The 24,541-nt window shown below is 44.9% G+C and overlaps 1 long non-coding RNA gene and 1 gene segment (V, D, J or C); one reads left to right on the forward strand and one right to left on the reverse strand.

The window, feature by feature from the left end:
• Positions 1-875, reverse strand: part of LOC123799727 (immunoglobulin kappa light chain-like) — a 68,619-nt gene extending 67,744 nt beyond the window's left edge. Inside the window, 2 exon segments of the V gene segment in view lie at positions 247-543; positions 761-875. Coding sequence covers positions 247-543; positions 761-809 — 346 coding nt within the window.
• LOC123799730 (uncharacterized) lies at positions 516-23,848 on the forward strand. Of its 2 annotated transcripts, none has more exons than XR_015725241.1 (4): positions 516-612; positions 22,177-22,297; positions 22,769-22,886; positions 23,141-23,848. It is a non-coding gene; the product is annotated as an uncharacterized LOC123799730 (long non-coding RNA). The 2 variants fall into 2 exon arrangements; XR_006781677.2 differs by lacking the exon at positions 516-612 and adding an exon at positions 11,546-11,687.
• Positions 23,849-24,541: the final 693 nt, after the last annotated feature.

A 24,541-nucleotide genomic window follows, 5' to 3' on the forward strand; every position in this document is an offset into this window, starting at 1 on the left:
CACTCCTCAGGTGTAATCATCTCCGTCTTGATCAAATCAGGAGAGGCCCCGTCACGTCTGTGCTGCAGGACTGAAGGGGAAAGGGAGTCAGTCAGGGGGCCGAGGAGCCTCCTTACCCTTCTCTCCAAGTTCCCAGTGATCTCCCAAGCGGGGCCGCCCCTGAGAAACTCTTTGAGCAGATGCAGGCAGCCCAGCCCCTCACATCTGCTTCCCTGGTGGTTTATGTTCTGACCGGTAACACTGTGGGCGGGTTGCTGTTACTTTGCTGACAGTAATAAGTGGCAACATCTTCAGGCTCCAGGCTGCTGATGGTGAGGGTGAAATCTGTCCCAGACCCACTGCCGCTGAACCGTGACGGGACCCCCGAGATGGTCTGGGAGGCATACTTTACAAGGAGCCTCGGAGCCTGGTTGGGTTTCTGCTGGTACCAGTGTAAGTTGGTGCTGATGCTCTGACTGGCCCTGCAGGTGATGGTGACTTTTTCTTTTAGGGCCTTAGACAGGAGGGCCGGAGACTGGGTCAGCACGATCTCACCGTGGGAGGCTGAAACCACAGAGGAAACATTAGCAGAGCCCAAGGATATGCACATAGAAGTCACCATTATCTAGTCAGGTAGGACAGAGAATACGACTTATTTTTACATTTTTCCTGCTTAATCAGTAAGCCAAATTCAGTTGTGGAAGGATTCCCAATGAAGAAAGAAAATCAGTGATGGAAAATAATACCCCCACGTTTACCTCCTTTGTCCAAATATTCTCACCTGGGACCCAGAGGAGGAGAAGGCCAAGAAGCTGTGACGGAGTCACCATCGTGCTGCTTTCGATGGGTCTGGTTTGCTCAGGCCACACACCCAGAGAATCTCTTACAAGATTCTGAGAGGCAGAAACACTTCAGATCTAAGAGGAAGAATATATGCAAATTATGGGACTTTCGTATTGTTTAAATACTCAAAAATTATGTTTGGCAGAAGAATCCCCCCTCGCCCACCCAGCCCCATCCTTCTCAGGGTGTATTAAGTCTCCCTCTTCTGGCCACGGGGAGGTTTTGGAAGCGCTTTACCCCACCCTCGACCAAATACAAGGTCCACCAGCAGGGACATGACATAATCTAACGCACTCCACCGGTGGAGTTGGCTTTCACCAGCAGAGAAGAGCAGGTCACACCCTCAGTCTCTGCCCAGGGCTACGCGAACTCTCTGCTCTCTGCTATAATGCATTGTATGAACGGTCCACAGAGCATTCCGCCAGGCCACACTCTCTCAGTAACATCCTGCTAATTAGACATGATGAGCAAGAAATGGTGAGGACTTAGCTGTCTTGCAAAAACACATGTGCTCCAACGGTGGGATGCAAACCCTGCAGATTCATGCGCCCACGTCACTGGTGGCTATGTCAGGGGTCCGGATATCCGAGGGCACAGAGCCAGGAGGGACTCTGTATCAGGGTTAGGTCGTGATGCAAGTGGCCCTATCCCTTGGGCCATGTGACCTCGCCTATCACTTGGTGGTCCATGCATCTGTGTTAGGGAAGGACCGTGTGGACCCTCCCGCAAGCCCAGATTAAGACTCACAGCGTGGACTTCTGGCATCTATGGCAAGGCTTGGCCTTCAAAAAGTAGTTCCCAGCATAGCACAAGCCCTGGTAGACAGATACGTAGACAGATAGGTCCACGGCACATCAAGTAACTGTGTGACGGAGCTGTTCGTCCTAAACTGGAAATGTCAGACACACCAGATTTTAAGATTGGTGGAGCCCAGCGGCCGTCAACCTCAGGAAGGAGAAAGTAACTACTTTAGTATTGGACCCAAGCAGGTTCAGCAGCCACACTTAATTTATGGGACAAGGGTTTCAGATCTCCACAATACTCACCACTCTTGCCCAAACACCCCTGCATGAGCTCCTATTTTCAGCCTCATGAGGGTTTATATTGAATGTATTTTCTTATTTCTGCATCCTTGGTGCTCCAGCTGTGAAGGGACTGTCTCTCCCAAAGTTAGCTAATTCCCAGAGGCAGTAAACGACTTGCCCAAGAGCACACCTTTGATACACAAACCGGACAATCCTCGCTTGCCTCCTTTCAATGAGACCTGCAGTCTGTGACATTTCTCTCTACTGGAATCCCCCCAGACGATGGGGCACACCTGTAGTCTGCAGCCTGCTGAAAATTTCAAACTCTCCAATCTTATGCTTAAGTGGCTTGTTGACTTTGTTTCTCCAGTACTTCTCATGAAATACACAGTAAAAATACACAGTCAGCAGTTCCTCTCTCTGCCTTCTCTTCTCCCCTCGGTGCTGCCCTATGTTGCTGTGTGGCATACTGTGTGTTCTGTTTCTAGGGGACTATGCATATGATAAAAACTTCGTACTGTATTGCAATAGCCTTCCTGTCTTTGCTTCTTACCATATCTGATTAAAGACACAGGGCTTCCCAGCCAGCTAATGGCAGAGAAAGAACTCCAGGCTTTGTCCAGGTTCACATCATATGCTGATGTGAGTAACACTGGACAGCTCCCATACCTTAGCCATAACGGAGGGCTCTGAAACAAGATGTTTAGTTAGCAGACACTCAAAGAGCGCGAATGGTCATCGCCTTAATGTGGCTGGGGAAGTGGCCTGAAGTAAGGATGTGGATGAACTACTGGGTGGCTGGCGAGTAAGGGCCGGGAAGGAGGAGACTGGAAGGATAAAGCAGGAAAGATCAGACCCAATCTAAACCAAAAAGAGAAACTAAGCTAAAAACAAAACAAAACAAAAACCCAAAACCAAAAACAGCAACAACAACAAAAACCCAGAGTACCTGGGATTCATAGGACCGAATAAAAGATCTAACATTTGTGCCATTGGAATCCTAGAGAGAGCGCAGAGAGAGGATGGAGATGAAAAATATTTTGAACAAGGAAATGCTGAAAAATGTCCACATTTAGCAGACCCCCAACAGGATAAGCCTGAAGAAATCTATGTCAAGACACATCATATTGAAATTTCTGAGCCCTAAAGAAAAAGAAAAAAATATCAAAGGCCGAAGGAGAGAAATCACACTTACCCAGAGGAGAAAACAACTTGGATGGTAGAGGATTTTTAAAAAAATTTTTTATTATGTTATGTTAGTCACCATACAGTACATCCTTAGTTTTTGATGTAGTGTTCCATGATTCATTGTTTGCATATAACACCCAGTGCTCCATGCAATACGTGTGCTCCTTCATACCCATCACCGGGCTAGCCTGGTGATAGAGGATTTCTATTCAGAAACCATGGAGGCCAGAAGGAAATGATGCAACATTTTTTTTTTCTAGATATAATTGACGTATACCATCGTGTTAAGTTTTACACAACGTGATAATTTATATTTATATTGTGAAATGATTACCATGATAAGGATAATTAATGCCACCATCACTTCACATAATTGTCCTTTTTGTTTTACTTATCTACTTTTTCGTGGTGAGAACTTTTAAGGTCTAGTCTCTTAGTAACCTTCAAGTACAATACAATACTGTTAACTATAGTCACCATGCTGTACATGAGACCATCCGAAATTCTTTATTTTATGTACGGAAGTTTGTACCCTTTGATCAACAACTCCCCTATTTATCTCACCACCCAGCCCCCGGCAACCACAAATCTACTCTCTGTTTCTATGTATTTGGCTTTTTTAGAGTCCACATGTAAGTAATATTATACATAATTGTTTTCTCTGTCTTACTTATTTCACTTAGCATATTACCTTCAGGTTTCACCCATGTTGTCATAAATGGCGAGATTCCCTTCCCTTTCGTGGCTGAGTAGTAAATTTCATTGTGTGTGTATATGTATATATCATATGTTCTTTATCCAGTTATCCATCAACGGACACTTAGGTTGTTTCCATAGCACGGCTGTTTTAAATAATGCTGCAGTGGGCACAGTGGTGCATGTATCTTTTCAAATACCCAGAAGTGCAATAGCTGGATCATAGGGTAGTTCTATTTTTAAGTTTGAGAAGACTCCATACTGTTTTCCATAGTGGCTACACCAATTTACATTCCCACCAACAATGCCTGAGGGCTCCCCTTTCTCCACATCCTTTATAACACTTGTTATATCTTGTGGGTTTTTTTGATAAATAGATACTGAATTTTATCAAATCCTTTTTTCTGCATCTGTTGAGACAGTCTTGATTTTTACCCTTAATTTTGTTAACGTGATATAGCATGTTGATTGATTTATGGATGTTGGACCATCCTTGCGTCCCTAGAATAAATCCTACTTGATCATGGTGTATAATCCTTTTAATGTATTGTTGAATTTGGTTTGCTAATATTTTGTTGAGGATTTTTGCATCTATGTTCATCAGGGATATAGGCCTGTAATTTTTTTTCTTGTGGTATCCTCGTCTGGTTTTGGTATCAGGGTAATGCTGACCTCATAAGTTGAATTTAGAAGCATTTCTGCTCTTCACTTTTTTGGAAGTTGGAGAAGAATTGATATTAAATCTCTGAATACTTGGTAGAATTTACCAGTGAATCTGTCTGGTCCTGGACTTTCATTTGTTTGGAGGCTTTTTGATTACTGATTTAAAGATGGTATAATTTATGATGAGGAATAGTTTCTGGAAGGCATGTGAACATATACAGCTAGTTCAAATGTATAAGCCATCAGTGCTATCAAGTGGCTACAAATATTTTTATTGCAACGTGTGGATATGTTCGTGTGCGTGTGTGTGCGTGTGTACCTGTCTAGTGATCCTTCCCATTTTCTGCGCTCATTCCTGAAGAAGATCCGGTTCTCTCTCAGGATAGTAACGAAGATAGAAATAATTGAATTAACACTTGAAGTAAAGGATTTTCAATGTCTTAAAATTAAAAAAAAACACTTTTGACAATCTTAAGAAAATAGTGAACTTTTCCCTGGGAAAAGGCTGATATTATCACAGTGGCTTGCATTTTTCATGGTTCCCCATGTTAGGAACAGACCATTTGAAATAATGGTTCTTTTGTATTTTCTGTGATGAGATTGTGTAGGCCAAAAAATAAAGTGGAGATATTTTCAATTTTGTTAACCATATTAGGTTGGTAAAGAGTACAAAATCTTTTGGCAAATTTTCAGTTGCAATTACCAGAAACCTCAACTCACACTGCATTAAAGAGTAAAGGGAATTTGGTTGCTTAAGCTCTTGAAAAGTCCAGAGTGGAGGGTTTAAGGAAAGGTTTGATCCTGCCACGTATTTATATCACTAAGACCCAGTTTCTTCCTACCTTTCCATTTTGACTTCCATTGTGCTAGTTCCATAGTAAGGGAAATTTTAGCGTGGGTGCCAACAGATCCTGGTGTTACGTGTTCCTTGTGTGTGGTATTCATTCCTCATATTCTACCAGGAATTCTGAGATTCTCTCCATGTGGTCAAGCTTCAGTGGCGGCCATTCTTGACAGATTTCTAAGGGCCGCTGCAGTCAAGGAGCGGAATTTGCTGAAAGGAGAATCCAGCGTCCTGCAGTTCATCCCTGGAATTAAGTTGGAATCAGAGTACCCAAAGCAAGTCGACTAAATAGTAACTGAGATCCTTGGAAGGAGAGACAGGATAGTTTGGAGGAAAGAATACAGATGTCCTCTCTTCCATTGGGACCTGATGTTCTGAGTTCAGGATTATAGGAGGAAACAGTGAGTGCTTCGAGGACAAGTCAGTGTAATCTGAGGCACGTGAAGAATCAGTGCTTATCTCTTCTATTCAGATAAACCTCATTTTGTCAAGAAAAAATGGAAAAAGGTAAAGTGAAAGATGGCTCTCTTCATGAGAAAGAATATTAAACATACAAAAATGCTCTGATAAGACTGGCTCCAGTTCATCCTTATATATAATGTTAGAGTATTGATTTTTGTCACTGACCTGTGTCTTGGGTAGTTTCATGCTGCAGGGAAGTGAGAAATTGAAAGACTACTGTCTGTGATTAAGAGATGATTTGGATACTTGACAATATATAGACTACAGTTGATTTTATTTTTTCCAGAACGGAAGTGTTAACCTGCACAGACTTGCTCCCTCTTCCTCTGTCTATTCATGCTGAAGGATGAGGACACACTAAATGGGCCTGGACGTCCACTGCTCCGTTCACGTGGAGTGATGGCACCGCCCAGGGAAGGGACCTCAGAGACTTGGAGTGGCAGCAGAGATGTTATTTGTTTCTTTCTTATCCATCCCTCCCATTGAAAGAAAAGTGCTATGAGGTTCTGTTTGATTTGTTTTATCAATTTTTTTAGAAAGCAAGTGGGGGGAGGGGCAGAGGGAGAGGGAGAGAGAAAATCTTAAGCAGACTCTGAGCCCAGCATGGAGCCTGACATGGGGCTCCATCTCCCTACCCTGAGATCATGACCAAAATCAAGAGTCAGCCACTTAGTCAACTGAGCCACCCAGGAACCCCTGTTTGATTTGTTTTAAATTCTCTACGCTTAGGCGAGTTCACAATGCTGTTCTTGGTGGAATTCTAGAAGTCTCGTTGATTTGGAGTCAGAATAAATGAAGAACTGCTCTGCAGAGCTGGGAGCTGAAGCCATTTCACCCACTGCCCCCAGGGGGAGCTGTGATGCTACAGGCGGGAAGGATCTGAGATGTTTCAGACGCTGGTTGACCTAAAGAGCAGGGACAAGGGCGATTCCTAAGTATGCGGTGACACATTTTCCGAGACAGTGTTTGTGCGCAGGGAACTACCAGGGGTCTGCTTGGGACATATTGAGGCGCCTTTGAGTTGTCCAAGAACAACCTCAAATTTGTGTTTAAAATTCAGAAGAGAGTCTGAGATAGAGATGTACGTGTGTGCACTCTATGCTCATTTTATCCGGTGACATGAGCGTATTCCATGCTCTCACACCATATTTGTGTTGTTTCCATTCGGTTCTGAAATTATATACTCATAAACACGTATATTTTACTACAAAAGTGAGTTACGCTTTCAAGTTGACTTCAGCTGGTTCGAAATCGGACAGTTGGTACTAAGAAGAGTTTACGTTTGGGGATTTTGCTACATGATGCTGAGAATGTTGTTGTAAGTTGGTTTGTGGACCTCTTGTAGTATACAATCTCATTTCTTGGGGTGGTGGTATTTTGTCTCTGTCTTTCCATTCTCTGCTTCACCGAGCAGGCACTTTCATACTCTCAGATGCTTCGCATAGGCTCCTCAGGTCCTAGGCTGGCCGCTCAGAGCTCTATTAATAGGATTTCCTGGGGATGGGGCCTGGGTGCCTCCGATGGGTGACCAGCAGCAAGATGGTGCCACGGCCCCAATTCCTCCTCTTCCTGGTGCTCTGTGTCTCAGGTGAGAGGCTGAGAGAAGAAGACCTTTGTAAAATTGGCAAATGACCTTACCACGCAGTATGAATAAAACATTTCGTTACAACAGCCTGGTTACTTATGAGAAATAAGAAAACCTACGTTTTTAGATACATATTTTAGTATATGAGTGATGAGGTGTATGGCCACTGTCCTTTTGTGATTGCAAGTGTGTCTGGGGACATCGTGATGACCCAGTCTCCAGGCCCCCTGATGGAGTCTGCAGGAGAGCGCGTCGCCATCAACTGCAAGTCCGGCCAGAGTCTTCTATCTAGCTACAACCAGAAGAACTACTTAGCTTGGTACCGGCAGAAACCAGGACAGGCTCCCAGGCTCCTCATCTACCAGGCATCCACCCGGGCATCTGGGGTCCCAGACCGGTTCAGCGGCAGCGGGTCTGGGCCAGACTTCACCCGCACCATCAGCAGCCTCCAGGCTGAAGAGATGGGGGTGTATTACTGCCAGCAGAGTTATGATACTCCTTCCACAGTGCTCGCCTCGCACACAAACCTCCCCAGGGCCACGGGTCAGGGAGGCTTGGCTGCCCCAGCTGCTTCCTCCCCGCTCAGCCCTGTTTCTCCGTAAGTTGTATGAGAAGCCTTCTGGCTGCATCATAGAAGAATGTACAAGTCTCAAGGGAAGACTGAGTAGATCGGCCTCTTCTATGTCTCTTGTGCACGGAGGTCATTCTGAGAAGACTGTGATGATTTGCCATGGACCCTGGTCTGCATCGTCCACAATATTTTGTGTCACCTGAATCTGGATTGTCCGTACAGACGGATTTATATCACTGACCCGATCATGGCTTCGGCTGCATCCTGTGGAGAAGGGACCGGTGGGCTTCACAGCAGAGTGCTCTCCTGTAATGGGACACTTCAGCGTTCCCTGTAACCCTTCGGTCCGCTGCATAGCTGCCCACCTCAACGTGTGACCACTCAGCGGTGTTCTTAAGGCCGCGCTTCCTTCAGCTTCTCCTCTCTCTCCTTGCCAGAGGCTCTTAGAAAGTGACCATGTACATGCTGGAACCCAGCCGAAGTCTTACAAAAGCATTCGAGGTCAACAGCGAGGGGGCAGGATTATGTGAGTTTTGCAGAAGCTGTGTAGACCTCGCAGTGGAGGTGACCTCGTGGTCCTACCTCTGACTGTACGCCTGGATTTAGGTTCCGGGACCTCTCTGTGTTTCCCGTTTCTGCAGTATGAAAACACTGGCATATTCTTCTAGATTATTTGGAATGTATCTTCCCCCCACCGCCTGGGCTGTGCTATGAAGACTTACCATTCTCACTACGTGGATCTCAACCCGTCCATAAGTGTGGAAGGTGAACTGGATGCTTATTTGAGCACGTAGACACGCTGCATCCTTAAAGATCTCAATAGCTTAGGCCTCCGGCTTCTGCCTTTCCTTGGGCTTCACGGCAAGCTGGCATAACCCCAATCCACTGACTAAAGAGAAAGAGTGTGTGTGATTATCGTCATTCTGGATTGCTCACTAGCACTCTAGTAGACTCAAAAATTGTATTTCGTGTTTCAGTGGAAAGCTATCTTTTTTCTCCTGTTGGTTGTACAGAAAGTACAGAAAGTGGCCTGTCAGCCACTTTCCCATCATGAGGGAGCCCATGACAACAGACTGAGGACAGCAGAGCTGATGTGGAAGCCGTCTGATTTTACTTTAAGTCGTTGACTCAGGCGACTCTGAAATCCACCGTTTCTCTAGCCCTGTTACTTGTACCGACAGCATTCTACATGATACTTCAAATTTGGTTCTCTGTTATGAAGTAATCTCCATGGGGCAGTAGATTCTAGATAAACAGGTCTCCTTGCTCTTTTTTGGTTGATTGCACATTATCTCACAAACATCAACTGAAGTGTGTGCATTATTGCATCTTCCAAACACTGGAGCCGCTCTCTTCCTGACTGAGTTAGAGTGAAACGCGCAGCCCAGTAGCTTGAGTGACGCACTGCACTGCCCCTACTCAGCCCCTCGTGTTGTAACTAATGCTGTGCGTGGGCACCAGGGGCAGCGACCTTTCTCGCAGGCAAACAGCTGCAAGCTTAGATGTGTGAACTTCCTTTACACTGTACACAGATTTCACCAAAGTAAGCTAGTATGGCTCCCTTCGGTGTAGACACAATGGAAGAGTGGGGCAATTGTCACAAAAGAAACTCCCTGCCCAACTGGCCTGCGGGATCGTGTCCAGGGCTGTGACCATGTGGGTAGGTGGGAGCGACTTTATAGAGAGCACTAAAAATAACATAGCTAGCCTGCCTATTACCGATGGCTGGCGTGTAGACAGTGTAGGACCTCCAATTCTCTGTGCACACCCGGGGCGGGGCCCTGGGTTGGAAGCTGGTTGACAGGTGTCCTGAATCAAGTCCTGGCTGCTGTTAGTTCCAAAGTTAAGCGGTCGGTTGCTCTTTTGTTTTTGTTAGAGTTGGTGACGGTTTTCTCTATGTAGAGATCCCACCAAAGATTTTGTTTTCTCAGCAACGAAAATATCATGTTGAATGAAGAAAAAGAAAGAAAAGTACATGGTAATAAGTCCGTTAAATCTTTTCAGTCGAATCCAAATGGCAGTTTTCCTGGATGACAATATTTAAACAATTCTGAAAAGACTGTTACTAGATTTGCCCTTGACTATTCAGAATAGAACACCTCACCGGTTTATTATCAGTTGATTTCTTGTATCCTTTTAACCTCTAAGAAATATTTTCAGATATCAGTCATTCTTTTCCCTCCATAGGTAGAGTAAATCTAAATCTAAATCTCATATCAATGCTCTCTACAGCAAAGGTATCATGTAGAACAAGAGGTTCCTCGGCTTGAGCTTTCGGTGACAAAGTTGCAATGGTACGAAGTTAGATGCTGGTTGTTCACTGTGAATGGGAGTCAGTGGAGTGACCCCTCCACCTGCGAGGGCTTTGGGGGGGACACGACTTTGGTTTCCAGGACTGAGCAAATGGGAGATTCCTGGTCTTAACCACACCGAGGCAAGTTCCTTGATCAGTGTTGGTTCCCAGCCTTCACCAAGGTTCCACGCTCACCCCTTACCCTTTCCAGATCCTGAGGACATTTCAGGACTTCATTTAAAGGCCATCAACTCAGAGGGGCCGACTTCCCCTCCCCATCTGAACCAGGGCACCCTGTTTCATGTTTTATAATCTCATGGCTTTCTCTTCCTGACGATAATCACAACTTGAAATGCATTATTGTGGCAATGTATGAGATTTTAATCCTAGGGATCAAGAGTGTTCCTGAAATAACCTATATCCTAACGATAGGACAGCCCAGGGCACTTCCCACATGGCATCTCAGACAGGCTAGAAGGTCAAGAAACTGGTCCCCAAATGCCTTGGGACATGCTTGCACTACACTTGGCAATTTCTGGCGACCCCAAGTCCCACAGGGTGTTCTGAGAGCAGGTGTCCCGTTTGAGCACAACCTCAAGCTCTTCTGAGCTGCTTTGCATGTTGCGTCAGGAGACAAAGCTCCAGGCTGCTCTCAGCATCCTTAAAGGCAGCTGGTCAGGGCCCCTGAGGAGCAGCCTCTAGTCCAGCTCTCCAAGATGGGGCCCGGGGCTCCCCTGCTGTGGATCCTGCTGCTCTGGGCTCTGGGTGAGAGGGGGGCACACGGAGAAATGGTGGGCAAACTCACCGTGGCCACGATGTTTTCTGTGTCTCTGGGTTCTTGGTGGCTGGAATTCAAGCATTTGGTGTGGGTTTCCAGTTGCCCAGTTACCTTCTGTTTTCTGGTTCCTCAGTGTGTTGTCCATGACTTTGACTACAAGGGTCATCAGTGGCATGGGCCTCCACTGGGATGCTCTCAGTACAACTGTTACATTGGTTGTGTTTGTCATTCCAGGCTCTGCTGGGGACATTGTGCTGACGCAGTCTCCAGCCTCCTTGACCATGTCTCCAGGGCAGAGGGCCACCATCTCTTGCAAGGCCAGTGAGAAAGTCAGTGGTATTTGGGGCATTACCAACTACATTACCTGGTATCAACAGAAATCAGGACAGAGTCCTAAAATCCTGATTTATAAAGCAACCAGTCGAGAGTCTGGGGTCCCAGCCAGGTTCAGTGGCAGTGAGTCTGGGACTGATTTCACCCTCACAATTGATCCCGTGGAGGCCGGCGACGCTGCCAGCTACTATTGCCAACAGGGGCAGAAGGAGCCTCCCACAGTGCTCTGGGTCTAAACAAAAACCTCCCCAGGCGACTGCTCAGTCACTTCAATGACAAAACAGCCTTCAACTGCCAGGCTGTTGGCTATATATCCTTCAGATACAGGCCGATCTTCTCACATTAATTTGGATTTTTAACCTCTCCTATTTGCTTGAGCTCACACAAAGAAGATCTCTGTGGTTGTTCAGCAACCTAGAATTGTGATGTAAGTATTTTTCATTCTTTGATGAAGATTTTTCTACCTTTGTGTCTGTTTTTCCCAGGTCGAGGTCCTCAGTTCTAGGTATATTTACTTGTCCTTTTCCCCTTGTCCGATTTTCATGTCCTTTCTCTACGATACATTCCATAGACATGGCCAGGGTCTTTCTTGTCTTTCCTTTTCTATTGCTTGGTCATTGTAGGGAGTGGTCTCCAGAAGCCTGAGTGTGCGTGCTGACAAGGATGGAAGGGTCAGTGTTCACATCCTTCTCCACCCCTCCCTTGGGCTTCTACGTCCTCCCCAAGGGGAACAGGGGAAACTCACACATAGTGCCCTGTAACATTTCCTTCTGCTCAGATTCACCTTAGTTTCTTTTTTTTTTTTTAAGATTTTATTTATTTATTTGACAGAGATAGAGACAGCCAGCGAGAGAGGGAACACAAGCAGGGGGAGTGGGAGAGGAAGCAGGCTCCCACCGGAGGAGCCCGATGTGGGGCTCGATCCCATAACGCCGGGATCACTCCCTGAGCCGAAGGCAGACGCTTAACCGCTGTGCCACCAGGCGCCCCCACCTTAGTTTCTAAGTGTGTAATACTATCTCAACACATTGGAAACTTTATTGTTGTATTCATTTCTTATTGTTCCATAACAAATTACTACAGACTGAGTGACTAAAACAATACACATTAATCATCACAGTTTCTAGAAGTCAGGCATCTGGGCAGGGTATAGCTGGGTTCTCTTCTTGGAATCTCCCAGGATGAAACCAAAGTGTTGGCCAGACTCCATTCTCATCTGGAGGCTTGAAGAATCCGTTTCCAAGGCCATTCGGGTTGTGGAAAGAATTCTTTTCTTTGTGACTATCTGACTAAGAGTCCCGGCCTTTGGTGGCTGCAGGCTGGAGGCCACCCTAAGGTCCCACAGGCCATCCAAAGTTCCTATCACATGGGCTGCCTCTGAATCAAACCAGCAAGAGGGATTCATCAACAGCAGGGAGGACCCAGTTCCTCTTTAAGGGTTTTGTCCTGATCTGGTGAGGTCCACCCAGGATAATGTTCATTTTGATGAACTCAAAATCAATTGATTTGGGACCTTAACCCCATCTACAAAATCCCTTCGCCTCTGGGAGGTTGTTCGGGCTAGAAGCAAGGCACAGACTCTGCCCTCAGTCAAGGGGAGAGGGTTATAGAGGGCATGAACCACAGGGGTAGGTGTCATGGGGCCACTAGAAGGTGTCTGCTACAACGGTCATACTACTTAAGTTTTTTATTCCCTTTCCATTTCTCCTTCCCAAATTCTCCCTGTGCTAAGGAAAACGTGATTTTAAAGTTCATATGGAAATGCAAATTACCTAGAGTAACCAAAATCACTTTGCACAAGAAAACTGAGGTCTGAAGGCTTCTAATCCCATTTAAATCATGTTATATATAAACCACAGGACAATCACAAAGTACAGTAGCCAGTGCTGTGTGGTGGTGGCATCAGGTCAGTGGCACAAGGGGCATATAGTTAATGGGTAGGCAGCTTAGAAATGGATCCTTACGTTTATGATAATTGTATTTTGACAATGATACCTAGGTAATTAGGTGGGGGGAAGGACAGACTTTTCTCTTTGCACCCCCATGCAAAAAAGATGAATTTAGTCTCTGACCTCTTGCCAGACACAAAAAATAACTAGAAATGGATCAGAGATCTATCTGAGCTGAAATGGTAAAATCTGTAGGAGAAAATAGAGGGGAAAATATTGTATCCTTGGGTTCACTGAAGATTTCTTAATTACAACATGAAAAGCTCAATTTGTAAAAAAAAAAAAAAAAATTGGACTTCACCAAAATTCAAAGCCTTGGCATTTCAAAACATACCATGTAATAAAAAGACAAACCACAGACTAGGAGGTAATATTGGCAAATCATTTACCTGATAAACATTCAGAATATATAAAGAGCTCTTCTACGTTAGTAAGAAGTTTTCTAACTTAGTAAGATAGATGACAACGCAATAAAAAAATGAGTGAATAATTTCAATAGATATTTCACCAAAGAGGATATGTGAATGGCCATTAATAGCACACGGATAGATGCTCAAGTTTATCAGTCATTAGGGAGATGCAGGCTCAATCCAGAGTGAGATACCATATCACACCTACCATGATGGCTATAATAAAAGAAAAAAGAGAGTAACAAATGTTGGAGAGATTATGGAGAAGCAGGATTCCTCATCCATGCTACGGTGGATTTCAAATGGTGCAATCACTCTGGAAAAATGTTTCTTGAAATCTGAACATTGATTTATCATACCGCTTGGCAATTGCACCTTTAAGAATCTGTCCTAGAGAAACCAAAACAAATGACAACATGAAGACTTGTAGGTAAATGTACACAGCAGCCTTATTCATAATCACCCCAAAGTAGGAACAGCACAAATGTCCAACAACCTATAAATGGGTAAATGAAATCTGATCTGTCCACTCAGTAAAACACTAACTAGTGGTAAAGGAATGAACTACTGGTATACTACCATCTTGACTCTTCCCAATCACTTCCTCAGTCTTCCTCACAGCTTTGCCTCTGAAGGATGTGTCACGGATATTTCAATTTTTCTGCTTTTAGACTTGACCTGTATGAAGCTCCTTTCATGAAACTGCATCTCAGATTCATTGATGCTGACATGAGTTGTTGCAGTTCATTAATTTTCATTGCTGTGCAGTATTTTATTGTCATGAATAATATCACTCTATAGTTTCTTTACTGATGAAATAGAAAAAAAGTAACAGACATTAAAGAAAATGTCTCATTTGAAGGAACAAGAAAAAGAATGGTTAGTTAAAGCCTCAACATAAACAGGGGGAAGCAGAGACCATGGGACGACTTTGAAATGACAAGAAAAAAAAGCCACACACCTAGAGTTCACTTCTCAGCAAAGCATCCTTCCAGAATTAATGTAAACTCAAGACCATTTGGGAATTCCGGATTTCTGGACAAGGGGCCCTTATTCACCAATACCCTAAGTAATTTGTATTACTAATCTCTAGGAATCAATGACCCATGATGGAAGAATTGTTTCAGGAGAGAAGCAATGAGGCAGTTACTCATCCTTGGGGAGCAGGGAAGATATTTCCCTCCATGTTTCCTCATGGTCCCTTCATGATATCTCTTCAATGTACACAGGGATAGATCCAATTTTGTTATGAGACTAAAGAATATCTTTCAACACCTTGCCTTGAACCAATCCTTGTATAAAATCTCTTGCTTCTGGTATGCTCACTTACTCTTTTGTAATTGATATATAACTTTTTGAAAACTATTCTCTCACAGTCATAGATAAAAACATGACTTCTAGCTAAATACCCCGCAAATAGAACATTGTTCATCTTGTGACTAAAAAGATCATTATGTAATTTGTAGTTATTTAATACGAGCCCCCATTCTTGCTTCTAAACGCCAGGATCCTTTTAAAAGGAGAATGAGTTTGAGGGCTGGATAACTTGCTGTGCTAATGACCCAAGAGCAGAATGTTCTTCAGTTCCAGACAGAAAGGTCTATTTTGTCGTGCCTTGGTGGTGGGTTCTCTTCTGGATGGAACCAGTGCCTGTCTTTTGTGGAAGCCCACACTGAGGCTATCTGGCTCCCAGGTCACACACTGGGAGGCTAGTTTTCCCAGTGCCGTGAGGATTCAGAGCTGTTTGAAGAGAACTCCACTGAGTTCTCCACTGAGCAACTGCCAAGGAAAGAGGAGGCAGATCTGTGGGGTTGGGATTTTCTGATAGAAATTAGGTGACTCATTCCTTAACAGGTGCTTATTGCTAAGGAAATTCACTCCACATAACTGGTCTGTGGAGCTTCCCTTGCTGACAAGTTCAAAGGAAGGCTGTCTGGATGGGGACACATAGGTGATACTCTGGACCAGGTGCATGCACACTTTGTAAAAGCTCTGAGAACCTTCTTTCTCCTATACCCACTTAACTTATACAAAGAAGTGGGTGGAGTATGTGGACTTACAAGCCAGGATCTCCTCACCAACACTCAGATGATTTGCATCTCTCTTGCTCTGAAACCACAAAATTGTCAGAATTGCTTTTAAGAGGTGTTTTCAGGAGAAATGTGTTTATCCTATGAAAGAACTCAGCCAACAATAGATTTTCAGGCTCCAGACCTTATTCCCGTGATTGAGAGAAAATATCTTCTGAGGGGACCTGGAGAAAATTTCTGGAACTTTCTTGTCAGGGATTGTACTTTCACAGATGAGGCCATCACTTGTTTGGGTCAAATGGGAAGTATCTGGAGAATCTGGGAGAGGAGGTTCCTCTTCATATGGTCACCATTAACTCTCTGCATGAACTTGGGATATTTATGACCCTTCCTGAGCCTCAGCTTCCTCCTGGCAGAATGTGTACAAGTGAACATGGTGTTCTCCACTTCTCTTTAATATCTGACGTTTCGTGAGGGGAGGCAAAAGGGAGTCTAAGAGCCCATGCAATTCTATAGGACCTGAATGAAGTATGGTTCTAAACCTCACAAGCTCCTTTTTCAGGTGGCAAAGGGGACAGAGACAGGTGTTGGAAATGTGTCTCCATGCCTCTGGAGGAAGCAGCTGTTCCCCAGGGGGAAAGAGGGTGAGGGCAGATGAAGCTGGTGAGGTCTGTGGTGGAGACTGGGTAACTGTGGTTCTCACTGGAGTCTTGCTGACTAAGAAACTAGAGCATCCTCAATTCCAGGCTGCCTATGGGGAGAGTAAAGCCTATTCTAGATCCACTGGCACTGAGCTGGACTGGGATGCCAATGGCCCTGGTGGGTGCACCCAGGATGGGGAGTCTGGAGGTCTGCCCATGTTTCTGTTGGCACCAGGCTGGTTAGTTACCAACACTGACTAGCCCTGCAGGGAGGGCTGTCCTCTCACCTGGAGACAAAGAAAGGGAGGCTGGAGACTACATCCTCATGATTTCTCTGGTGGTATCTGAGATTGGAAATGAAACACAAAAGTCATCCACATAATCTGAATCTTAACTGTTGTCTTCCAAGCAGTAGTAGGTTGGGTGTTCTAAATAGAGATTTTTTTTTAAAGATTTTATTTATGTATTTGAGAGAGAGAGAGAGAGACAGAGAGAAAGAGCAGAGGGGAAAGGCAGAGGCAGAGGAATAAGGAGGTTCCCCGTTAAGTAGGGAACTCGATTCCAGGGTCCCAGGATCATGACCTGAGTTAAAGGTAGATGCTTAACCAACTGAGCCACCCAGGCTCCCCTAATGAACTTTTATTGTCGTGCTGACTGAGCAAAAGTCACAGGACCCAACAACACAGACAAAGTTTTCACTGACACGCAGAATCATCCCACGTTCCTCTCACCTGGGAGTTAGAGTAAAAGGAAGCAGAGAAGTGAGCTGGGACTTTCAGGGTTCACTCTGTGTCCTAAGGAAGGCAGATCTCCCCCAGAGCACTGACCCAGGCACCGATACGGGCTCTGGACAGCAGGGTGGGCTGGGAGAAACACGCCCAGCAGCTGCGGAGGGACATCTGGGCTTCCAGCTGCAGAGACCATTCGCCTTCTCTTCTTTGCTCTTGAGCAACCCATCCCCGGGTGGTCAAGGCAGATGTCTCGGGCTCAGCCTGAGGAGGGAATTCCTCTCCTGCGCTCACTGAATCAAATTCCTGGGTCCTCCTGCCTCACCTATCACCTAGACTTGGCGAGATGGTGTTTGGTGCAAGCCTGTTGAAAAAACAGAGCCCTGTGCTTCCGTTTCTCTCTATCTACTGGTAATGTGCCTGCACAGCCCCCCTGTTGCATGATTAGGTCAGGTTGGATGAGGAATACGGTGAGAAGAAATCTACCTCCAGACATGACTTTCCTTTACCTGTTCGACATCTTTCTTGAAGGCCCTGAAGTTGCTTCATTCTTTGTAAGGATTAGTAAAGAACAACATAGAACTGGGCCCAGCTGTGTGGATGGAGGGACAACCATAACTGCACAGGTGAGCAGGACCCGGGTTCTGACCCTCAGAGCACAGATATCATTTCCTTGAAGACCGAGGTGGTGCCGTCCAACATTTGGGTTACATTGTCTGGCTCTGATTCTCATTTCCTGTAAGTCTGGGGGTTTCCCTAAAGCAGTTAAACTCCTTTGTTTGCTCAACTTTTCACTACCTCTCAAGAAAGTAGCTTTATTAATGTGACTCTAAGTTCTATACAAATCTTTTCAGTCTGTTCATATATCTTGTTTTTTAGACTCCATGTACAAGTAAAATTGTATGGTATTTGTCTTCGCCTGACCTATTTCACTTAGCACAATACCTTTTAAGTCCATCCATATTGTCGCAGATGGTAAGATCTGATTCTTTTTTATGGCTGAGTAATATTCTCTTGTATATACACCAATTTTCCTTATCATTCATCTATTGATGGACACTTAGGTTGCTTCCGTATCTTCGTAATTATAAATTATGCTGCAGTAAATACAGGGGTGCATAATATCTTTTCAAATTAGTATTTTTGAGAATAGTAAATCTTATACAAATTCTTTCTTGGTTACAGAAAGGCTTTGAAATTTTCTACTCATGTACAGAAACCATAATATTCCCAATTCTTTCTTTTAATAATAATATTTTTTTATTATATTATGTTAGTCACCATACAGAATCTCTGTCTCCTGCATGGTAAGGAGCCAGGCTGTGGCCTGGACAGTGAAACTGACCAGGAGTTGGCACAAATAATAAGATTTGGTAAAGGGGTGCAAGGCGTTCACGTGGGGAACACAGCAGTCTCTGTGACCATACTTGACCATCATCACTGAGTGAGGAAGGACTTATGTGGGTTGGTTTTACTGTAGATTTGCCTCCGTTGTCAGAGGATGTGAGTTTGGGTTCAATAAAATAGAAAGCTAGTGTGTAATTTGTCTGGGATCCAGACGATCTTGGTGAACTGTTTGATCTGTTCTCCTGGAATCAGAGTTTGTGAGTGGAGAATGTGATACTCTTTTTTTTTTTTTTAAGACTTATTTATTTATTTATTTATTTATTTATTTATTTATTTATTTGAAAGAGAAGGAGAGACAGAAAGAGCAGGGTGGAGGGGCAGAGAGCCCCTGTGTGGGGCTGGATTTCATGACCCTGAGATCATGACTCTGAGATCACAGCCCTGAGATCATGACCTGAGCCGAACCAAGAGTCGATGCTTAACAGACTGGGCCCCCTAGGCACCCTGACAATGTGATACTCTTATCATTTGACCTGTAGACTTTATCACGCAAATAGTCCAAACCCACACTGTTTTGGCCAACATCGGGACACACAGAGGCCTGTTCCCTGACCATCCCAAAGGCAGCTTCTCTCTGATTAAAAGGGAGACTTGCTCCTTGCATGAGTACTGAGATCAAGCTGTCCAGCAGAATGAGCTTCTCCAACTACCGGTCACTGGAGTGGATTCCGGAGCTGGGAGGCCCCTGTGATTGAAGCTGGCCGTCCTTCCCAAATAACTGTGCTCACTAGAGGACACACCCAGTAAGTGAAACTCGGGTCGAACAAGACATGAAAAGAGAAATTAGATACTTTTTTAAACCAAAAGAAAACATGGCATATCAAAATGTGTGGGTTGCAAGAAGTGGTGAGGGCTCTGCCTCATCCATGGCCTTGAGCTCCCCAAGGTCTTCCTCTTACACTGACTGAGAGGGCCTGCTGTGCCTGCTCCCCAGACCAACACCACGTGTGGGGCAGCTGGGCCGTGACATGCACGGAGGTTTGTGCTTGGGGCTGAACCACTGTGGGAGGAGACTGCAAGCTTTGCTGGCAGTAATAAACTCCAAAGTCCTCAGCTTCCACCCTGCTGATTTTGAGGGTGAAATCTGTCCCTGACCCGCTGCCACTGAACCTGTCCGGGACCCCAGAGAAACGTTTGGAAGCCTCATAGATCAGGGCCCGTGGAGACTGGCCAGGCTTCTGCAGGTACCAATTCAAATAGGACTTTCCATCACTGTGCAGGACACTCTGACTGGCCCTGCAGGAGAGGGAGGCCGGCTCTCCGGGGGTGACGGGCAGGGACAGTGGGGTCTGTGTCATCACGACCTCGCCGCTGGATCCTAAAATAATGAGAGAAATGTAAGATTACATACACACGTTATGAGCCGTTTTCAAAATTTTACTTGGTACTTATTTCAGGTTAGATCACTTTCTTGTGAAATATTTTTTTAAAAGAAGGTTTTATTTATTTATTTGAAAGAGAGAGAGAGAGCATGAGTGCAGGGCAGGGGCAGAGGGAGAGGGAGAAGCAGACTGTCCTGTGAGCAGGGAGACTGACTTGGGGCTCAGCCCCAGGACCCTCAGATCACGACATGAGCCAAAGGCAGACGGTTAACCGACTGAGCCACCCAGGTGCACCACTTTTTTAAAATTTTTATTAATATCCCCAAATATCCAATTTCAAAAAAAGACCCTAAGATTTGCAGCACACAAAGGGGTGTCTAAAAGTCACCTACCTCAGCCCCTTTTCTCTATGTCACACTCCTTACCACAACACGGATCTTTGTTCCCTCTGAAATGTTCCTTACTCTCCAAGATCTAAACATCACATGCCCCTTCCCAGAGGGTAAGACATAGGTCTCTAGCACTTGGACAAAATAGACATGGGGAGCAGTGGTGTCCGCAGCGCTGACCCTCCCTGACCCACTCTGCTTTCCCGTCTCCCCTCCGTCCTTACCTGGGATCCAGAGCACGAGCAGCCCCAGGAGCTGACAAGGGAATTTCATTTTGAGAAGTTTATCCGATGAGTCCAGACCAAGATTAGAGCTGATCTTTTATCTCAGATGCAAGGGTTTTATCCGAGACTTTGTATCTTGGTCCTCCCTTAGGGAACAATATGCAAATCTGCTGGTGGCTAGAGCCACTGGGGAGGAGCCCGTGGGAGGGTGGGGGGCTCCCAGGGGGGCAAAGTAATATAAAGTGTCTGTGTTTGAAGGAAAACTGAGAAAGCTAAAATCTATGCTGCGTAAAGAGTAGAGGCACACGGTTAAATGTTTCCTTCTTTTCCTCCACCAGTTTTCTAGTTCTCTAGAACTTTCCCAGTCACATTTATACTTCTTAATAAGGTTGAGTTCCATAAATGTTTGGTGAATCTTAATCTTTTTTCATGTTTATTTAAAAGAGTGTGGGTTTGTCCCTTTATTTTTGTAATTGTGGTAAAACACATGCAGAGTACAGGGCAGAAATCTTAACTGTGCAACTGAGTAAAGTTTACGTAAAGTCACTGTCCAGATCAAAATATAGAATATTTCAAATTCTCCAGATGCCTCTCTCCTCCCAGTCCCTAACACTTGCCCCTAGCCCAACCGAGGTAACTGTTATTTTGACATCTTTCACAATACTTTGGTCTTTCTTGGACTTCAACTTCATGTAAGTTGCAGCAAGCGTCCTTTGTTTCTATCCTCTTTCTTGTTTCTTCACTATTTTTGAGTGCTTCCTTTCTTCTTGTGGATTTGGGCTGGCTCCTTACGTCACCTCCTTGAGTCGGAAGAGTTTCCTTTTGTGGTTCTTGTAGGTCTATCTGCCAGTAATGCCTTCTCTTCATTTTTGCCTCTCAAGGGATATTTTTACTTTTCCTTTCCTTCTGAAGGGTGCTTTGGGGTTATAAAACTCTTTGTTGACTTTTCTTTCCCCTTTCAGCACTTTAAATCAGTCCCTGTTTGTAGTCTCCAACAGTGCTGTTGAAAAGATAGCCAACGTATTATTGTTTCCCTTAAAAAATAGTTGTGGTTTTTTTCTTGCTGCTTTCAGGATTTTCTCTTTGTCTTTGATCGTTTTTACTCTACTGTGTGTAATTGTGAATCTCATTGTGTTTCTTTTGAGCAGATTTCACTGAGTTTCTTTGATCTACAGATTAATATGTTCCTGATGTGTGAAGTTTTTCCCCATTATTCTGCCAATATTTTTTAAAGATTTTATTTATTTATTTGAGAGAGAGAGAGCGCGCGTGCGCACAAGCAGGGGGAGGGGCAGAGGGAGAGGGTGAAGCAGACTGCCTGGTAAGGAGGAAGCTGGCTGTGGATGAGGGGCTGGATCCCAGGACCTCAGGATCATGACTTGAGCTGAAGGCAGCCGCTTAACCGACTGAGCCACCCAGGCGTTCCTATTCTGCCAGTATTTTAATATTTTACGTTTACATAGTTGGATTCGCTGAAAGATCTTCCTCCAATCAACACCCCAACTGAAGTCCGTATTTTCCTGGCAGTAACCTTCTAGTTTTGGTGGCCATCCTTATGTTGGTAGGGGACAGCTCGACTGAATTGGGGGCAGAAGTAAGCATTCCCGGGTAAAAAGACACAGACTCTCCTGTCCTTACTCGAAGCTCTAGTTCTTTTTCAAGAATAAGCACTTCTCCGTTTATTTTGTTCCTTTGGCAGTTTCTTTAAATAAAGTACTGAAATAGTTTTTGATGATTTTTCAAGCCATGTACAGTGTTTGTTTCTTGTTTGTTTTTGCAGAAATGAATCACTAAACTGTTCATTATTGTGTAATAGGAAATGACTTCTGAACTGGATGGAAATGACTTCTGAACTGGATGGGAATGAGCAGCATAGCCAGCCTGAAAGGGAGTGAGGGGCGTGGACCAACTACAGTTGCCCCTTGAACAACACAGGGGTTAGTGGTGCCAATACCCCACGCCATGCGGTTGAAAATCCATGTCTAACTTTTCACTCCCCTCACACGTAACTGCTAATAGCCTACCGTTGAACAGGAGCCTTACCGATAACATAGACAGTAGATTAGCTCTTATTTTGTATGTATTATATACGGTATTATAACAATAAAGAAAGCTAGAGAAAAGAAAATGTGATGAAGAAAATCATAAGAAAGAGAAAATACACCATAGTACTAAAATGTGATTATATATTAAAAAAAATCATGTGTAATTGGACCCAAGTAGGCAAACCCATGCTATCCAAGGGTTCACTGTAACTAATGAAGTAATTTTTAAACAGAGAACTTGGACCCCAAGCCCTCAGATTAAAGAGAAATGGAATTCTAAGCAGACATCGAGCTTCAGTCACTTGGAGTTCTTATTCCCAGAAGCAGCACTAGCCACTTTTGGACACCTTGTGTACATTCCAGGACGCAGCAAAGAAGTCTACACACCGCAGACGATGGGACCCCGGGTTGGCGCCACCAGATGCTGGAATTACACCCAGAGAATGAAGCAAAAATAGAGTGACGCTTATGGAAGTCTTCAGTAAGCTCTTATGCTCTTTTCTTCTTTAGTTACTTTTATTTCTATACCATAATTTATTTTGAAATAATTTTAGACTTACCTAAAGTTTCAAATATAACAGCTAGTCCGCATGTCCTCCTGCCCTCGCTTTCCCTAATGGTATCCCTGTTCATAACCATAGCACCATTCTCAAACCCCACAATTAATAATAATACCCAGCTATTAACAAATCTAAAAGTTATATTTGGATATTTCTGGTTTTTCCACTAATGCAGGGGAGGGCTGTTCTCGGTGCCGTGGGGAACAGGTGGCTGGGCCTCAGGGGTCAGCACTGCTGAGAGCCGAGGCACAGAGTCAGCAAGGAGCCATCCGTGAGCCGCCCCAGCCACGTTGCTCTGGACACTGCTTATCCGTTGAAAGGGACTCTGGGGCTTGGGACCAGACACTGAGGATCTTCCGGACCTCCTTCGAGGGCTCCCCACCCTTTTCACCTCACCCAGCTTGGTTCCTCTCTGAGAGAAGCAGCTGCTCTGACTGATTCCCTGAAGGAGGGAGCTGCTCGGCTGAGCAGAAGGGCTGACCCCACGCGGGAGGCTTGTGTCTCAGGCTGTTACACTGCGCGGGGTCCTAGTGAGTGTGCTGTTCACCCAGGTGTGTGCGGTGTCCGCGATCTCCATGCTGGAGATTGTGAGTGTGCAATCTGTCCCTGACCCACTGCCATGGAACGGTCTGGGCCCCTCGGAGCCTGTGGGCCACCCTGCAGGTCAGTGGTTGGTGTGGCGTCTGCAGGAACCAGTGCAGGCAGGTGTGTCTGATGCCAGGGGTGGGGCTGAGACTGGCCTTGCAGGCGACAGAGACACCCCCTCCCATTGCCACAGACCAGACGGACAGAGCCTGAGTAGCACAGCTGCCCATGGGAACCTGGAAGAAGAAAGAAACATCATGGAAATGCAAATATGAAGTAATAGTTCTGAAATAAAGAAAGGTTGTACCAAAATCATTTTTCTCACAAGTGTTAGATACTTTATCAACTTTAGTTAAAATTTTGAACATCTGTCCCCAGAATCAATGACTGAAATATCCCAGTCTTTGTTCTTAGTTGTCTCATGCACTGGATGAGAATAGCCATCACTGTTTCTTCCCGAGTATCGCTTCTTTGTAAAAACTATCCCCTACCATGAATGCAGAGCACCAGGGGCCGGAAGCTCTGTCCTGGAAAGACCTGGCCCGGGGAACGTTATGGAAGGATGTCTTCAGCCTGGATGAGCAGGAGCGGAACAATTGTCCAGACGTACATTGTGCTTGAAACGCTTTGTCATAGAAGGGACTGGTTTTAGTTCCGTTACCCTTTGATTAGATCATTCTGAGTCTTTCTAAATATGAATTGCCGTATGACCATAGCGTTCGCTGGATAATGGGCAGTAGGAGGAACTATAAAATTATTGCTACATTGGAAAGGTAAACTCAGAAATGGAATGAACAGTGATGACGATACTGATGATAATGACGACGGTGATGATAATGATGACCAAAATTAGTCTGGACCTTGGGCCCTTAGTACCAGATAAACCCTGAGTCCTCTCTGGGAATCACTGTTGTGCGGGTGCCCCCTCTTGTGGCCATGTATGGGGAGACACCCTGAGGTTTTTCCTATTTAATTGTTTCCAGGGTACAGT

Source organism: Ursus americanus, chromosome 7 (genome assembly GCF_024610735.1).
Source record: "Ursus americanus isolate L20-20 chromosome 7, mUrsAme1.1.p, whole genome shotgun sequence".
NCBI classification, from domain to species: domain Eukaryota; kingdom Metazoa; phylum Chordata; class Mammalia; order Carnivora; family Ursidae; genus Ursus; species Ursus americanus.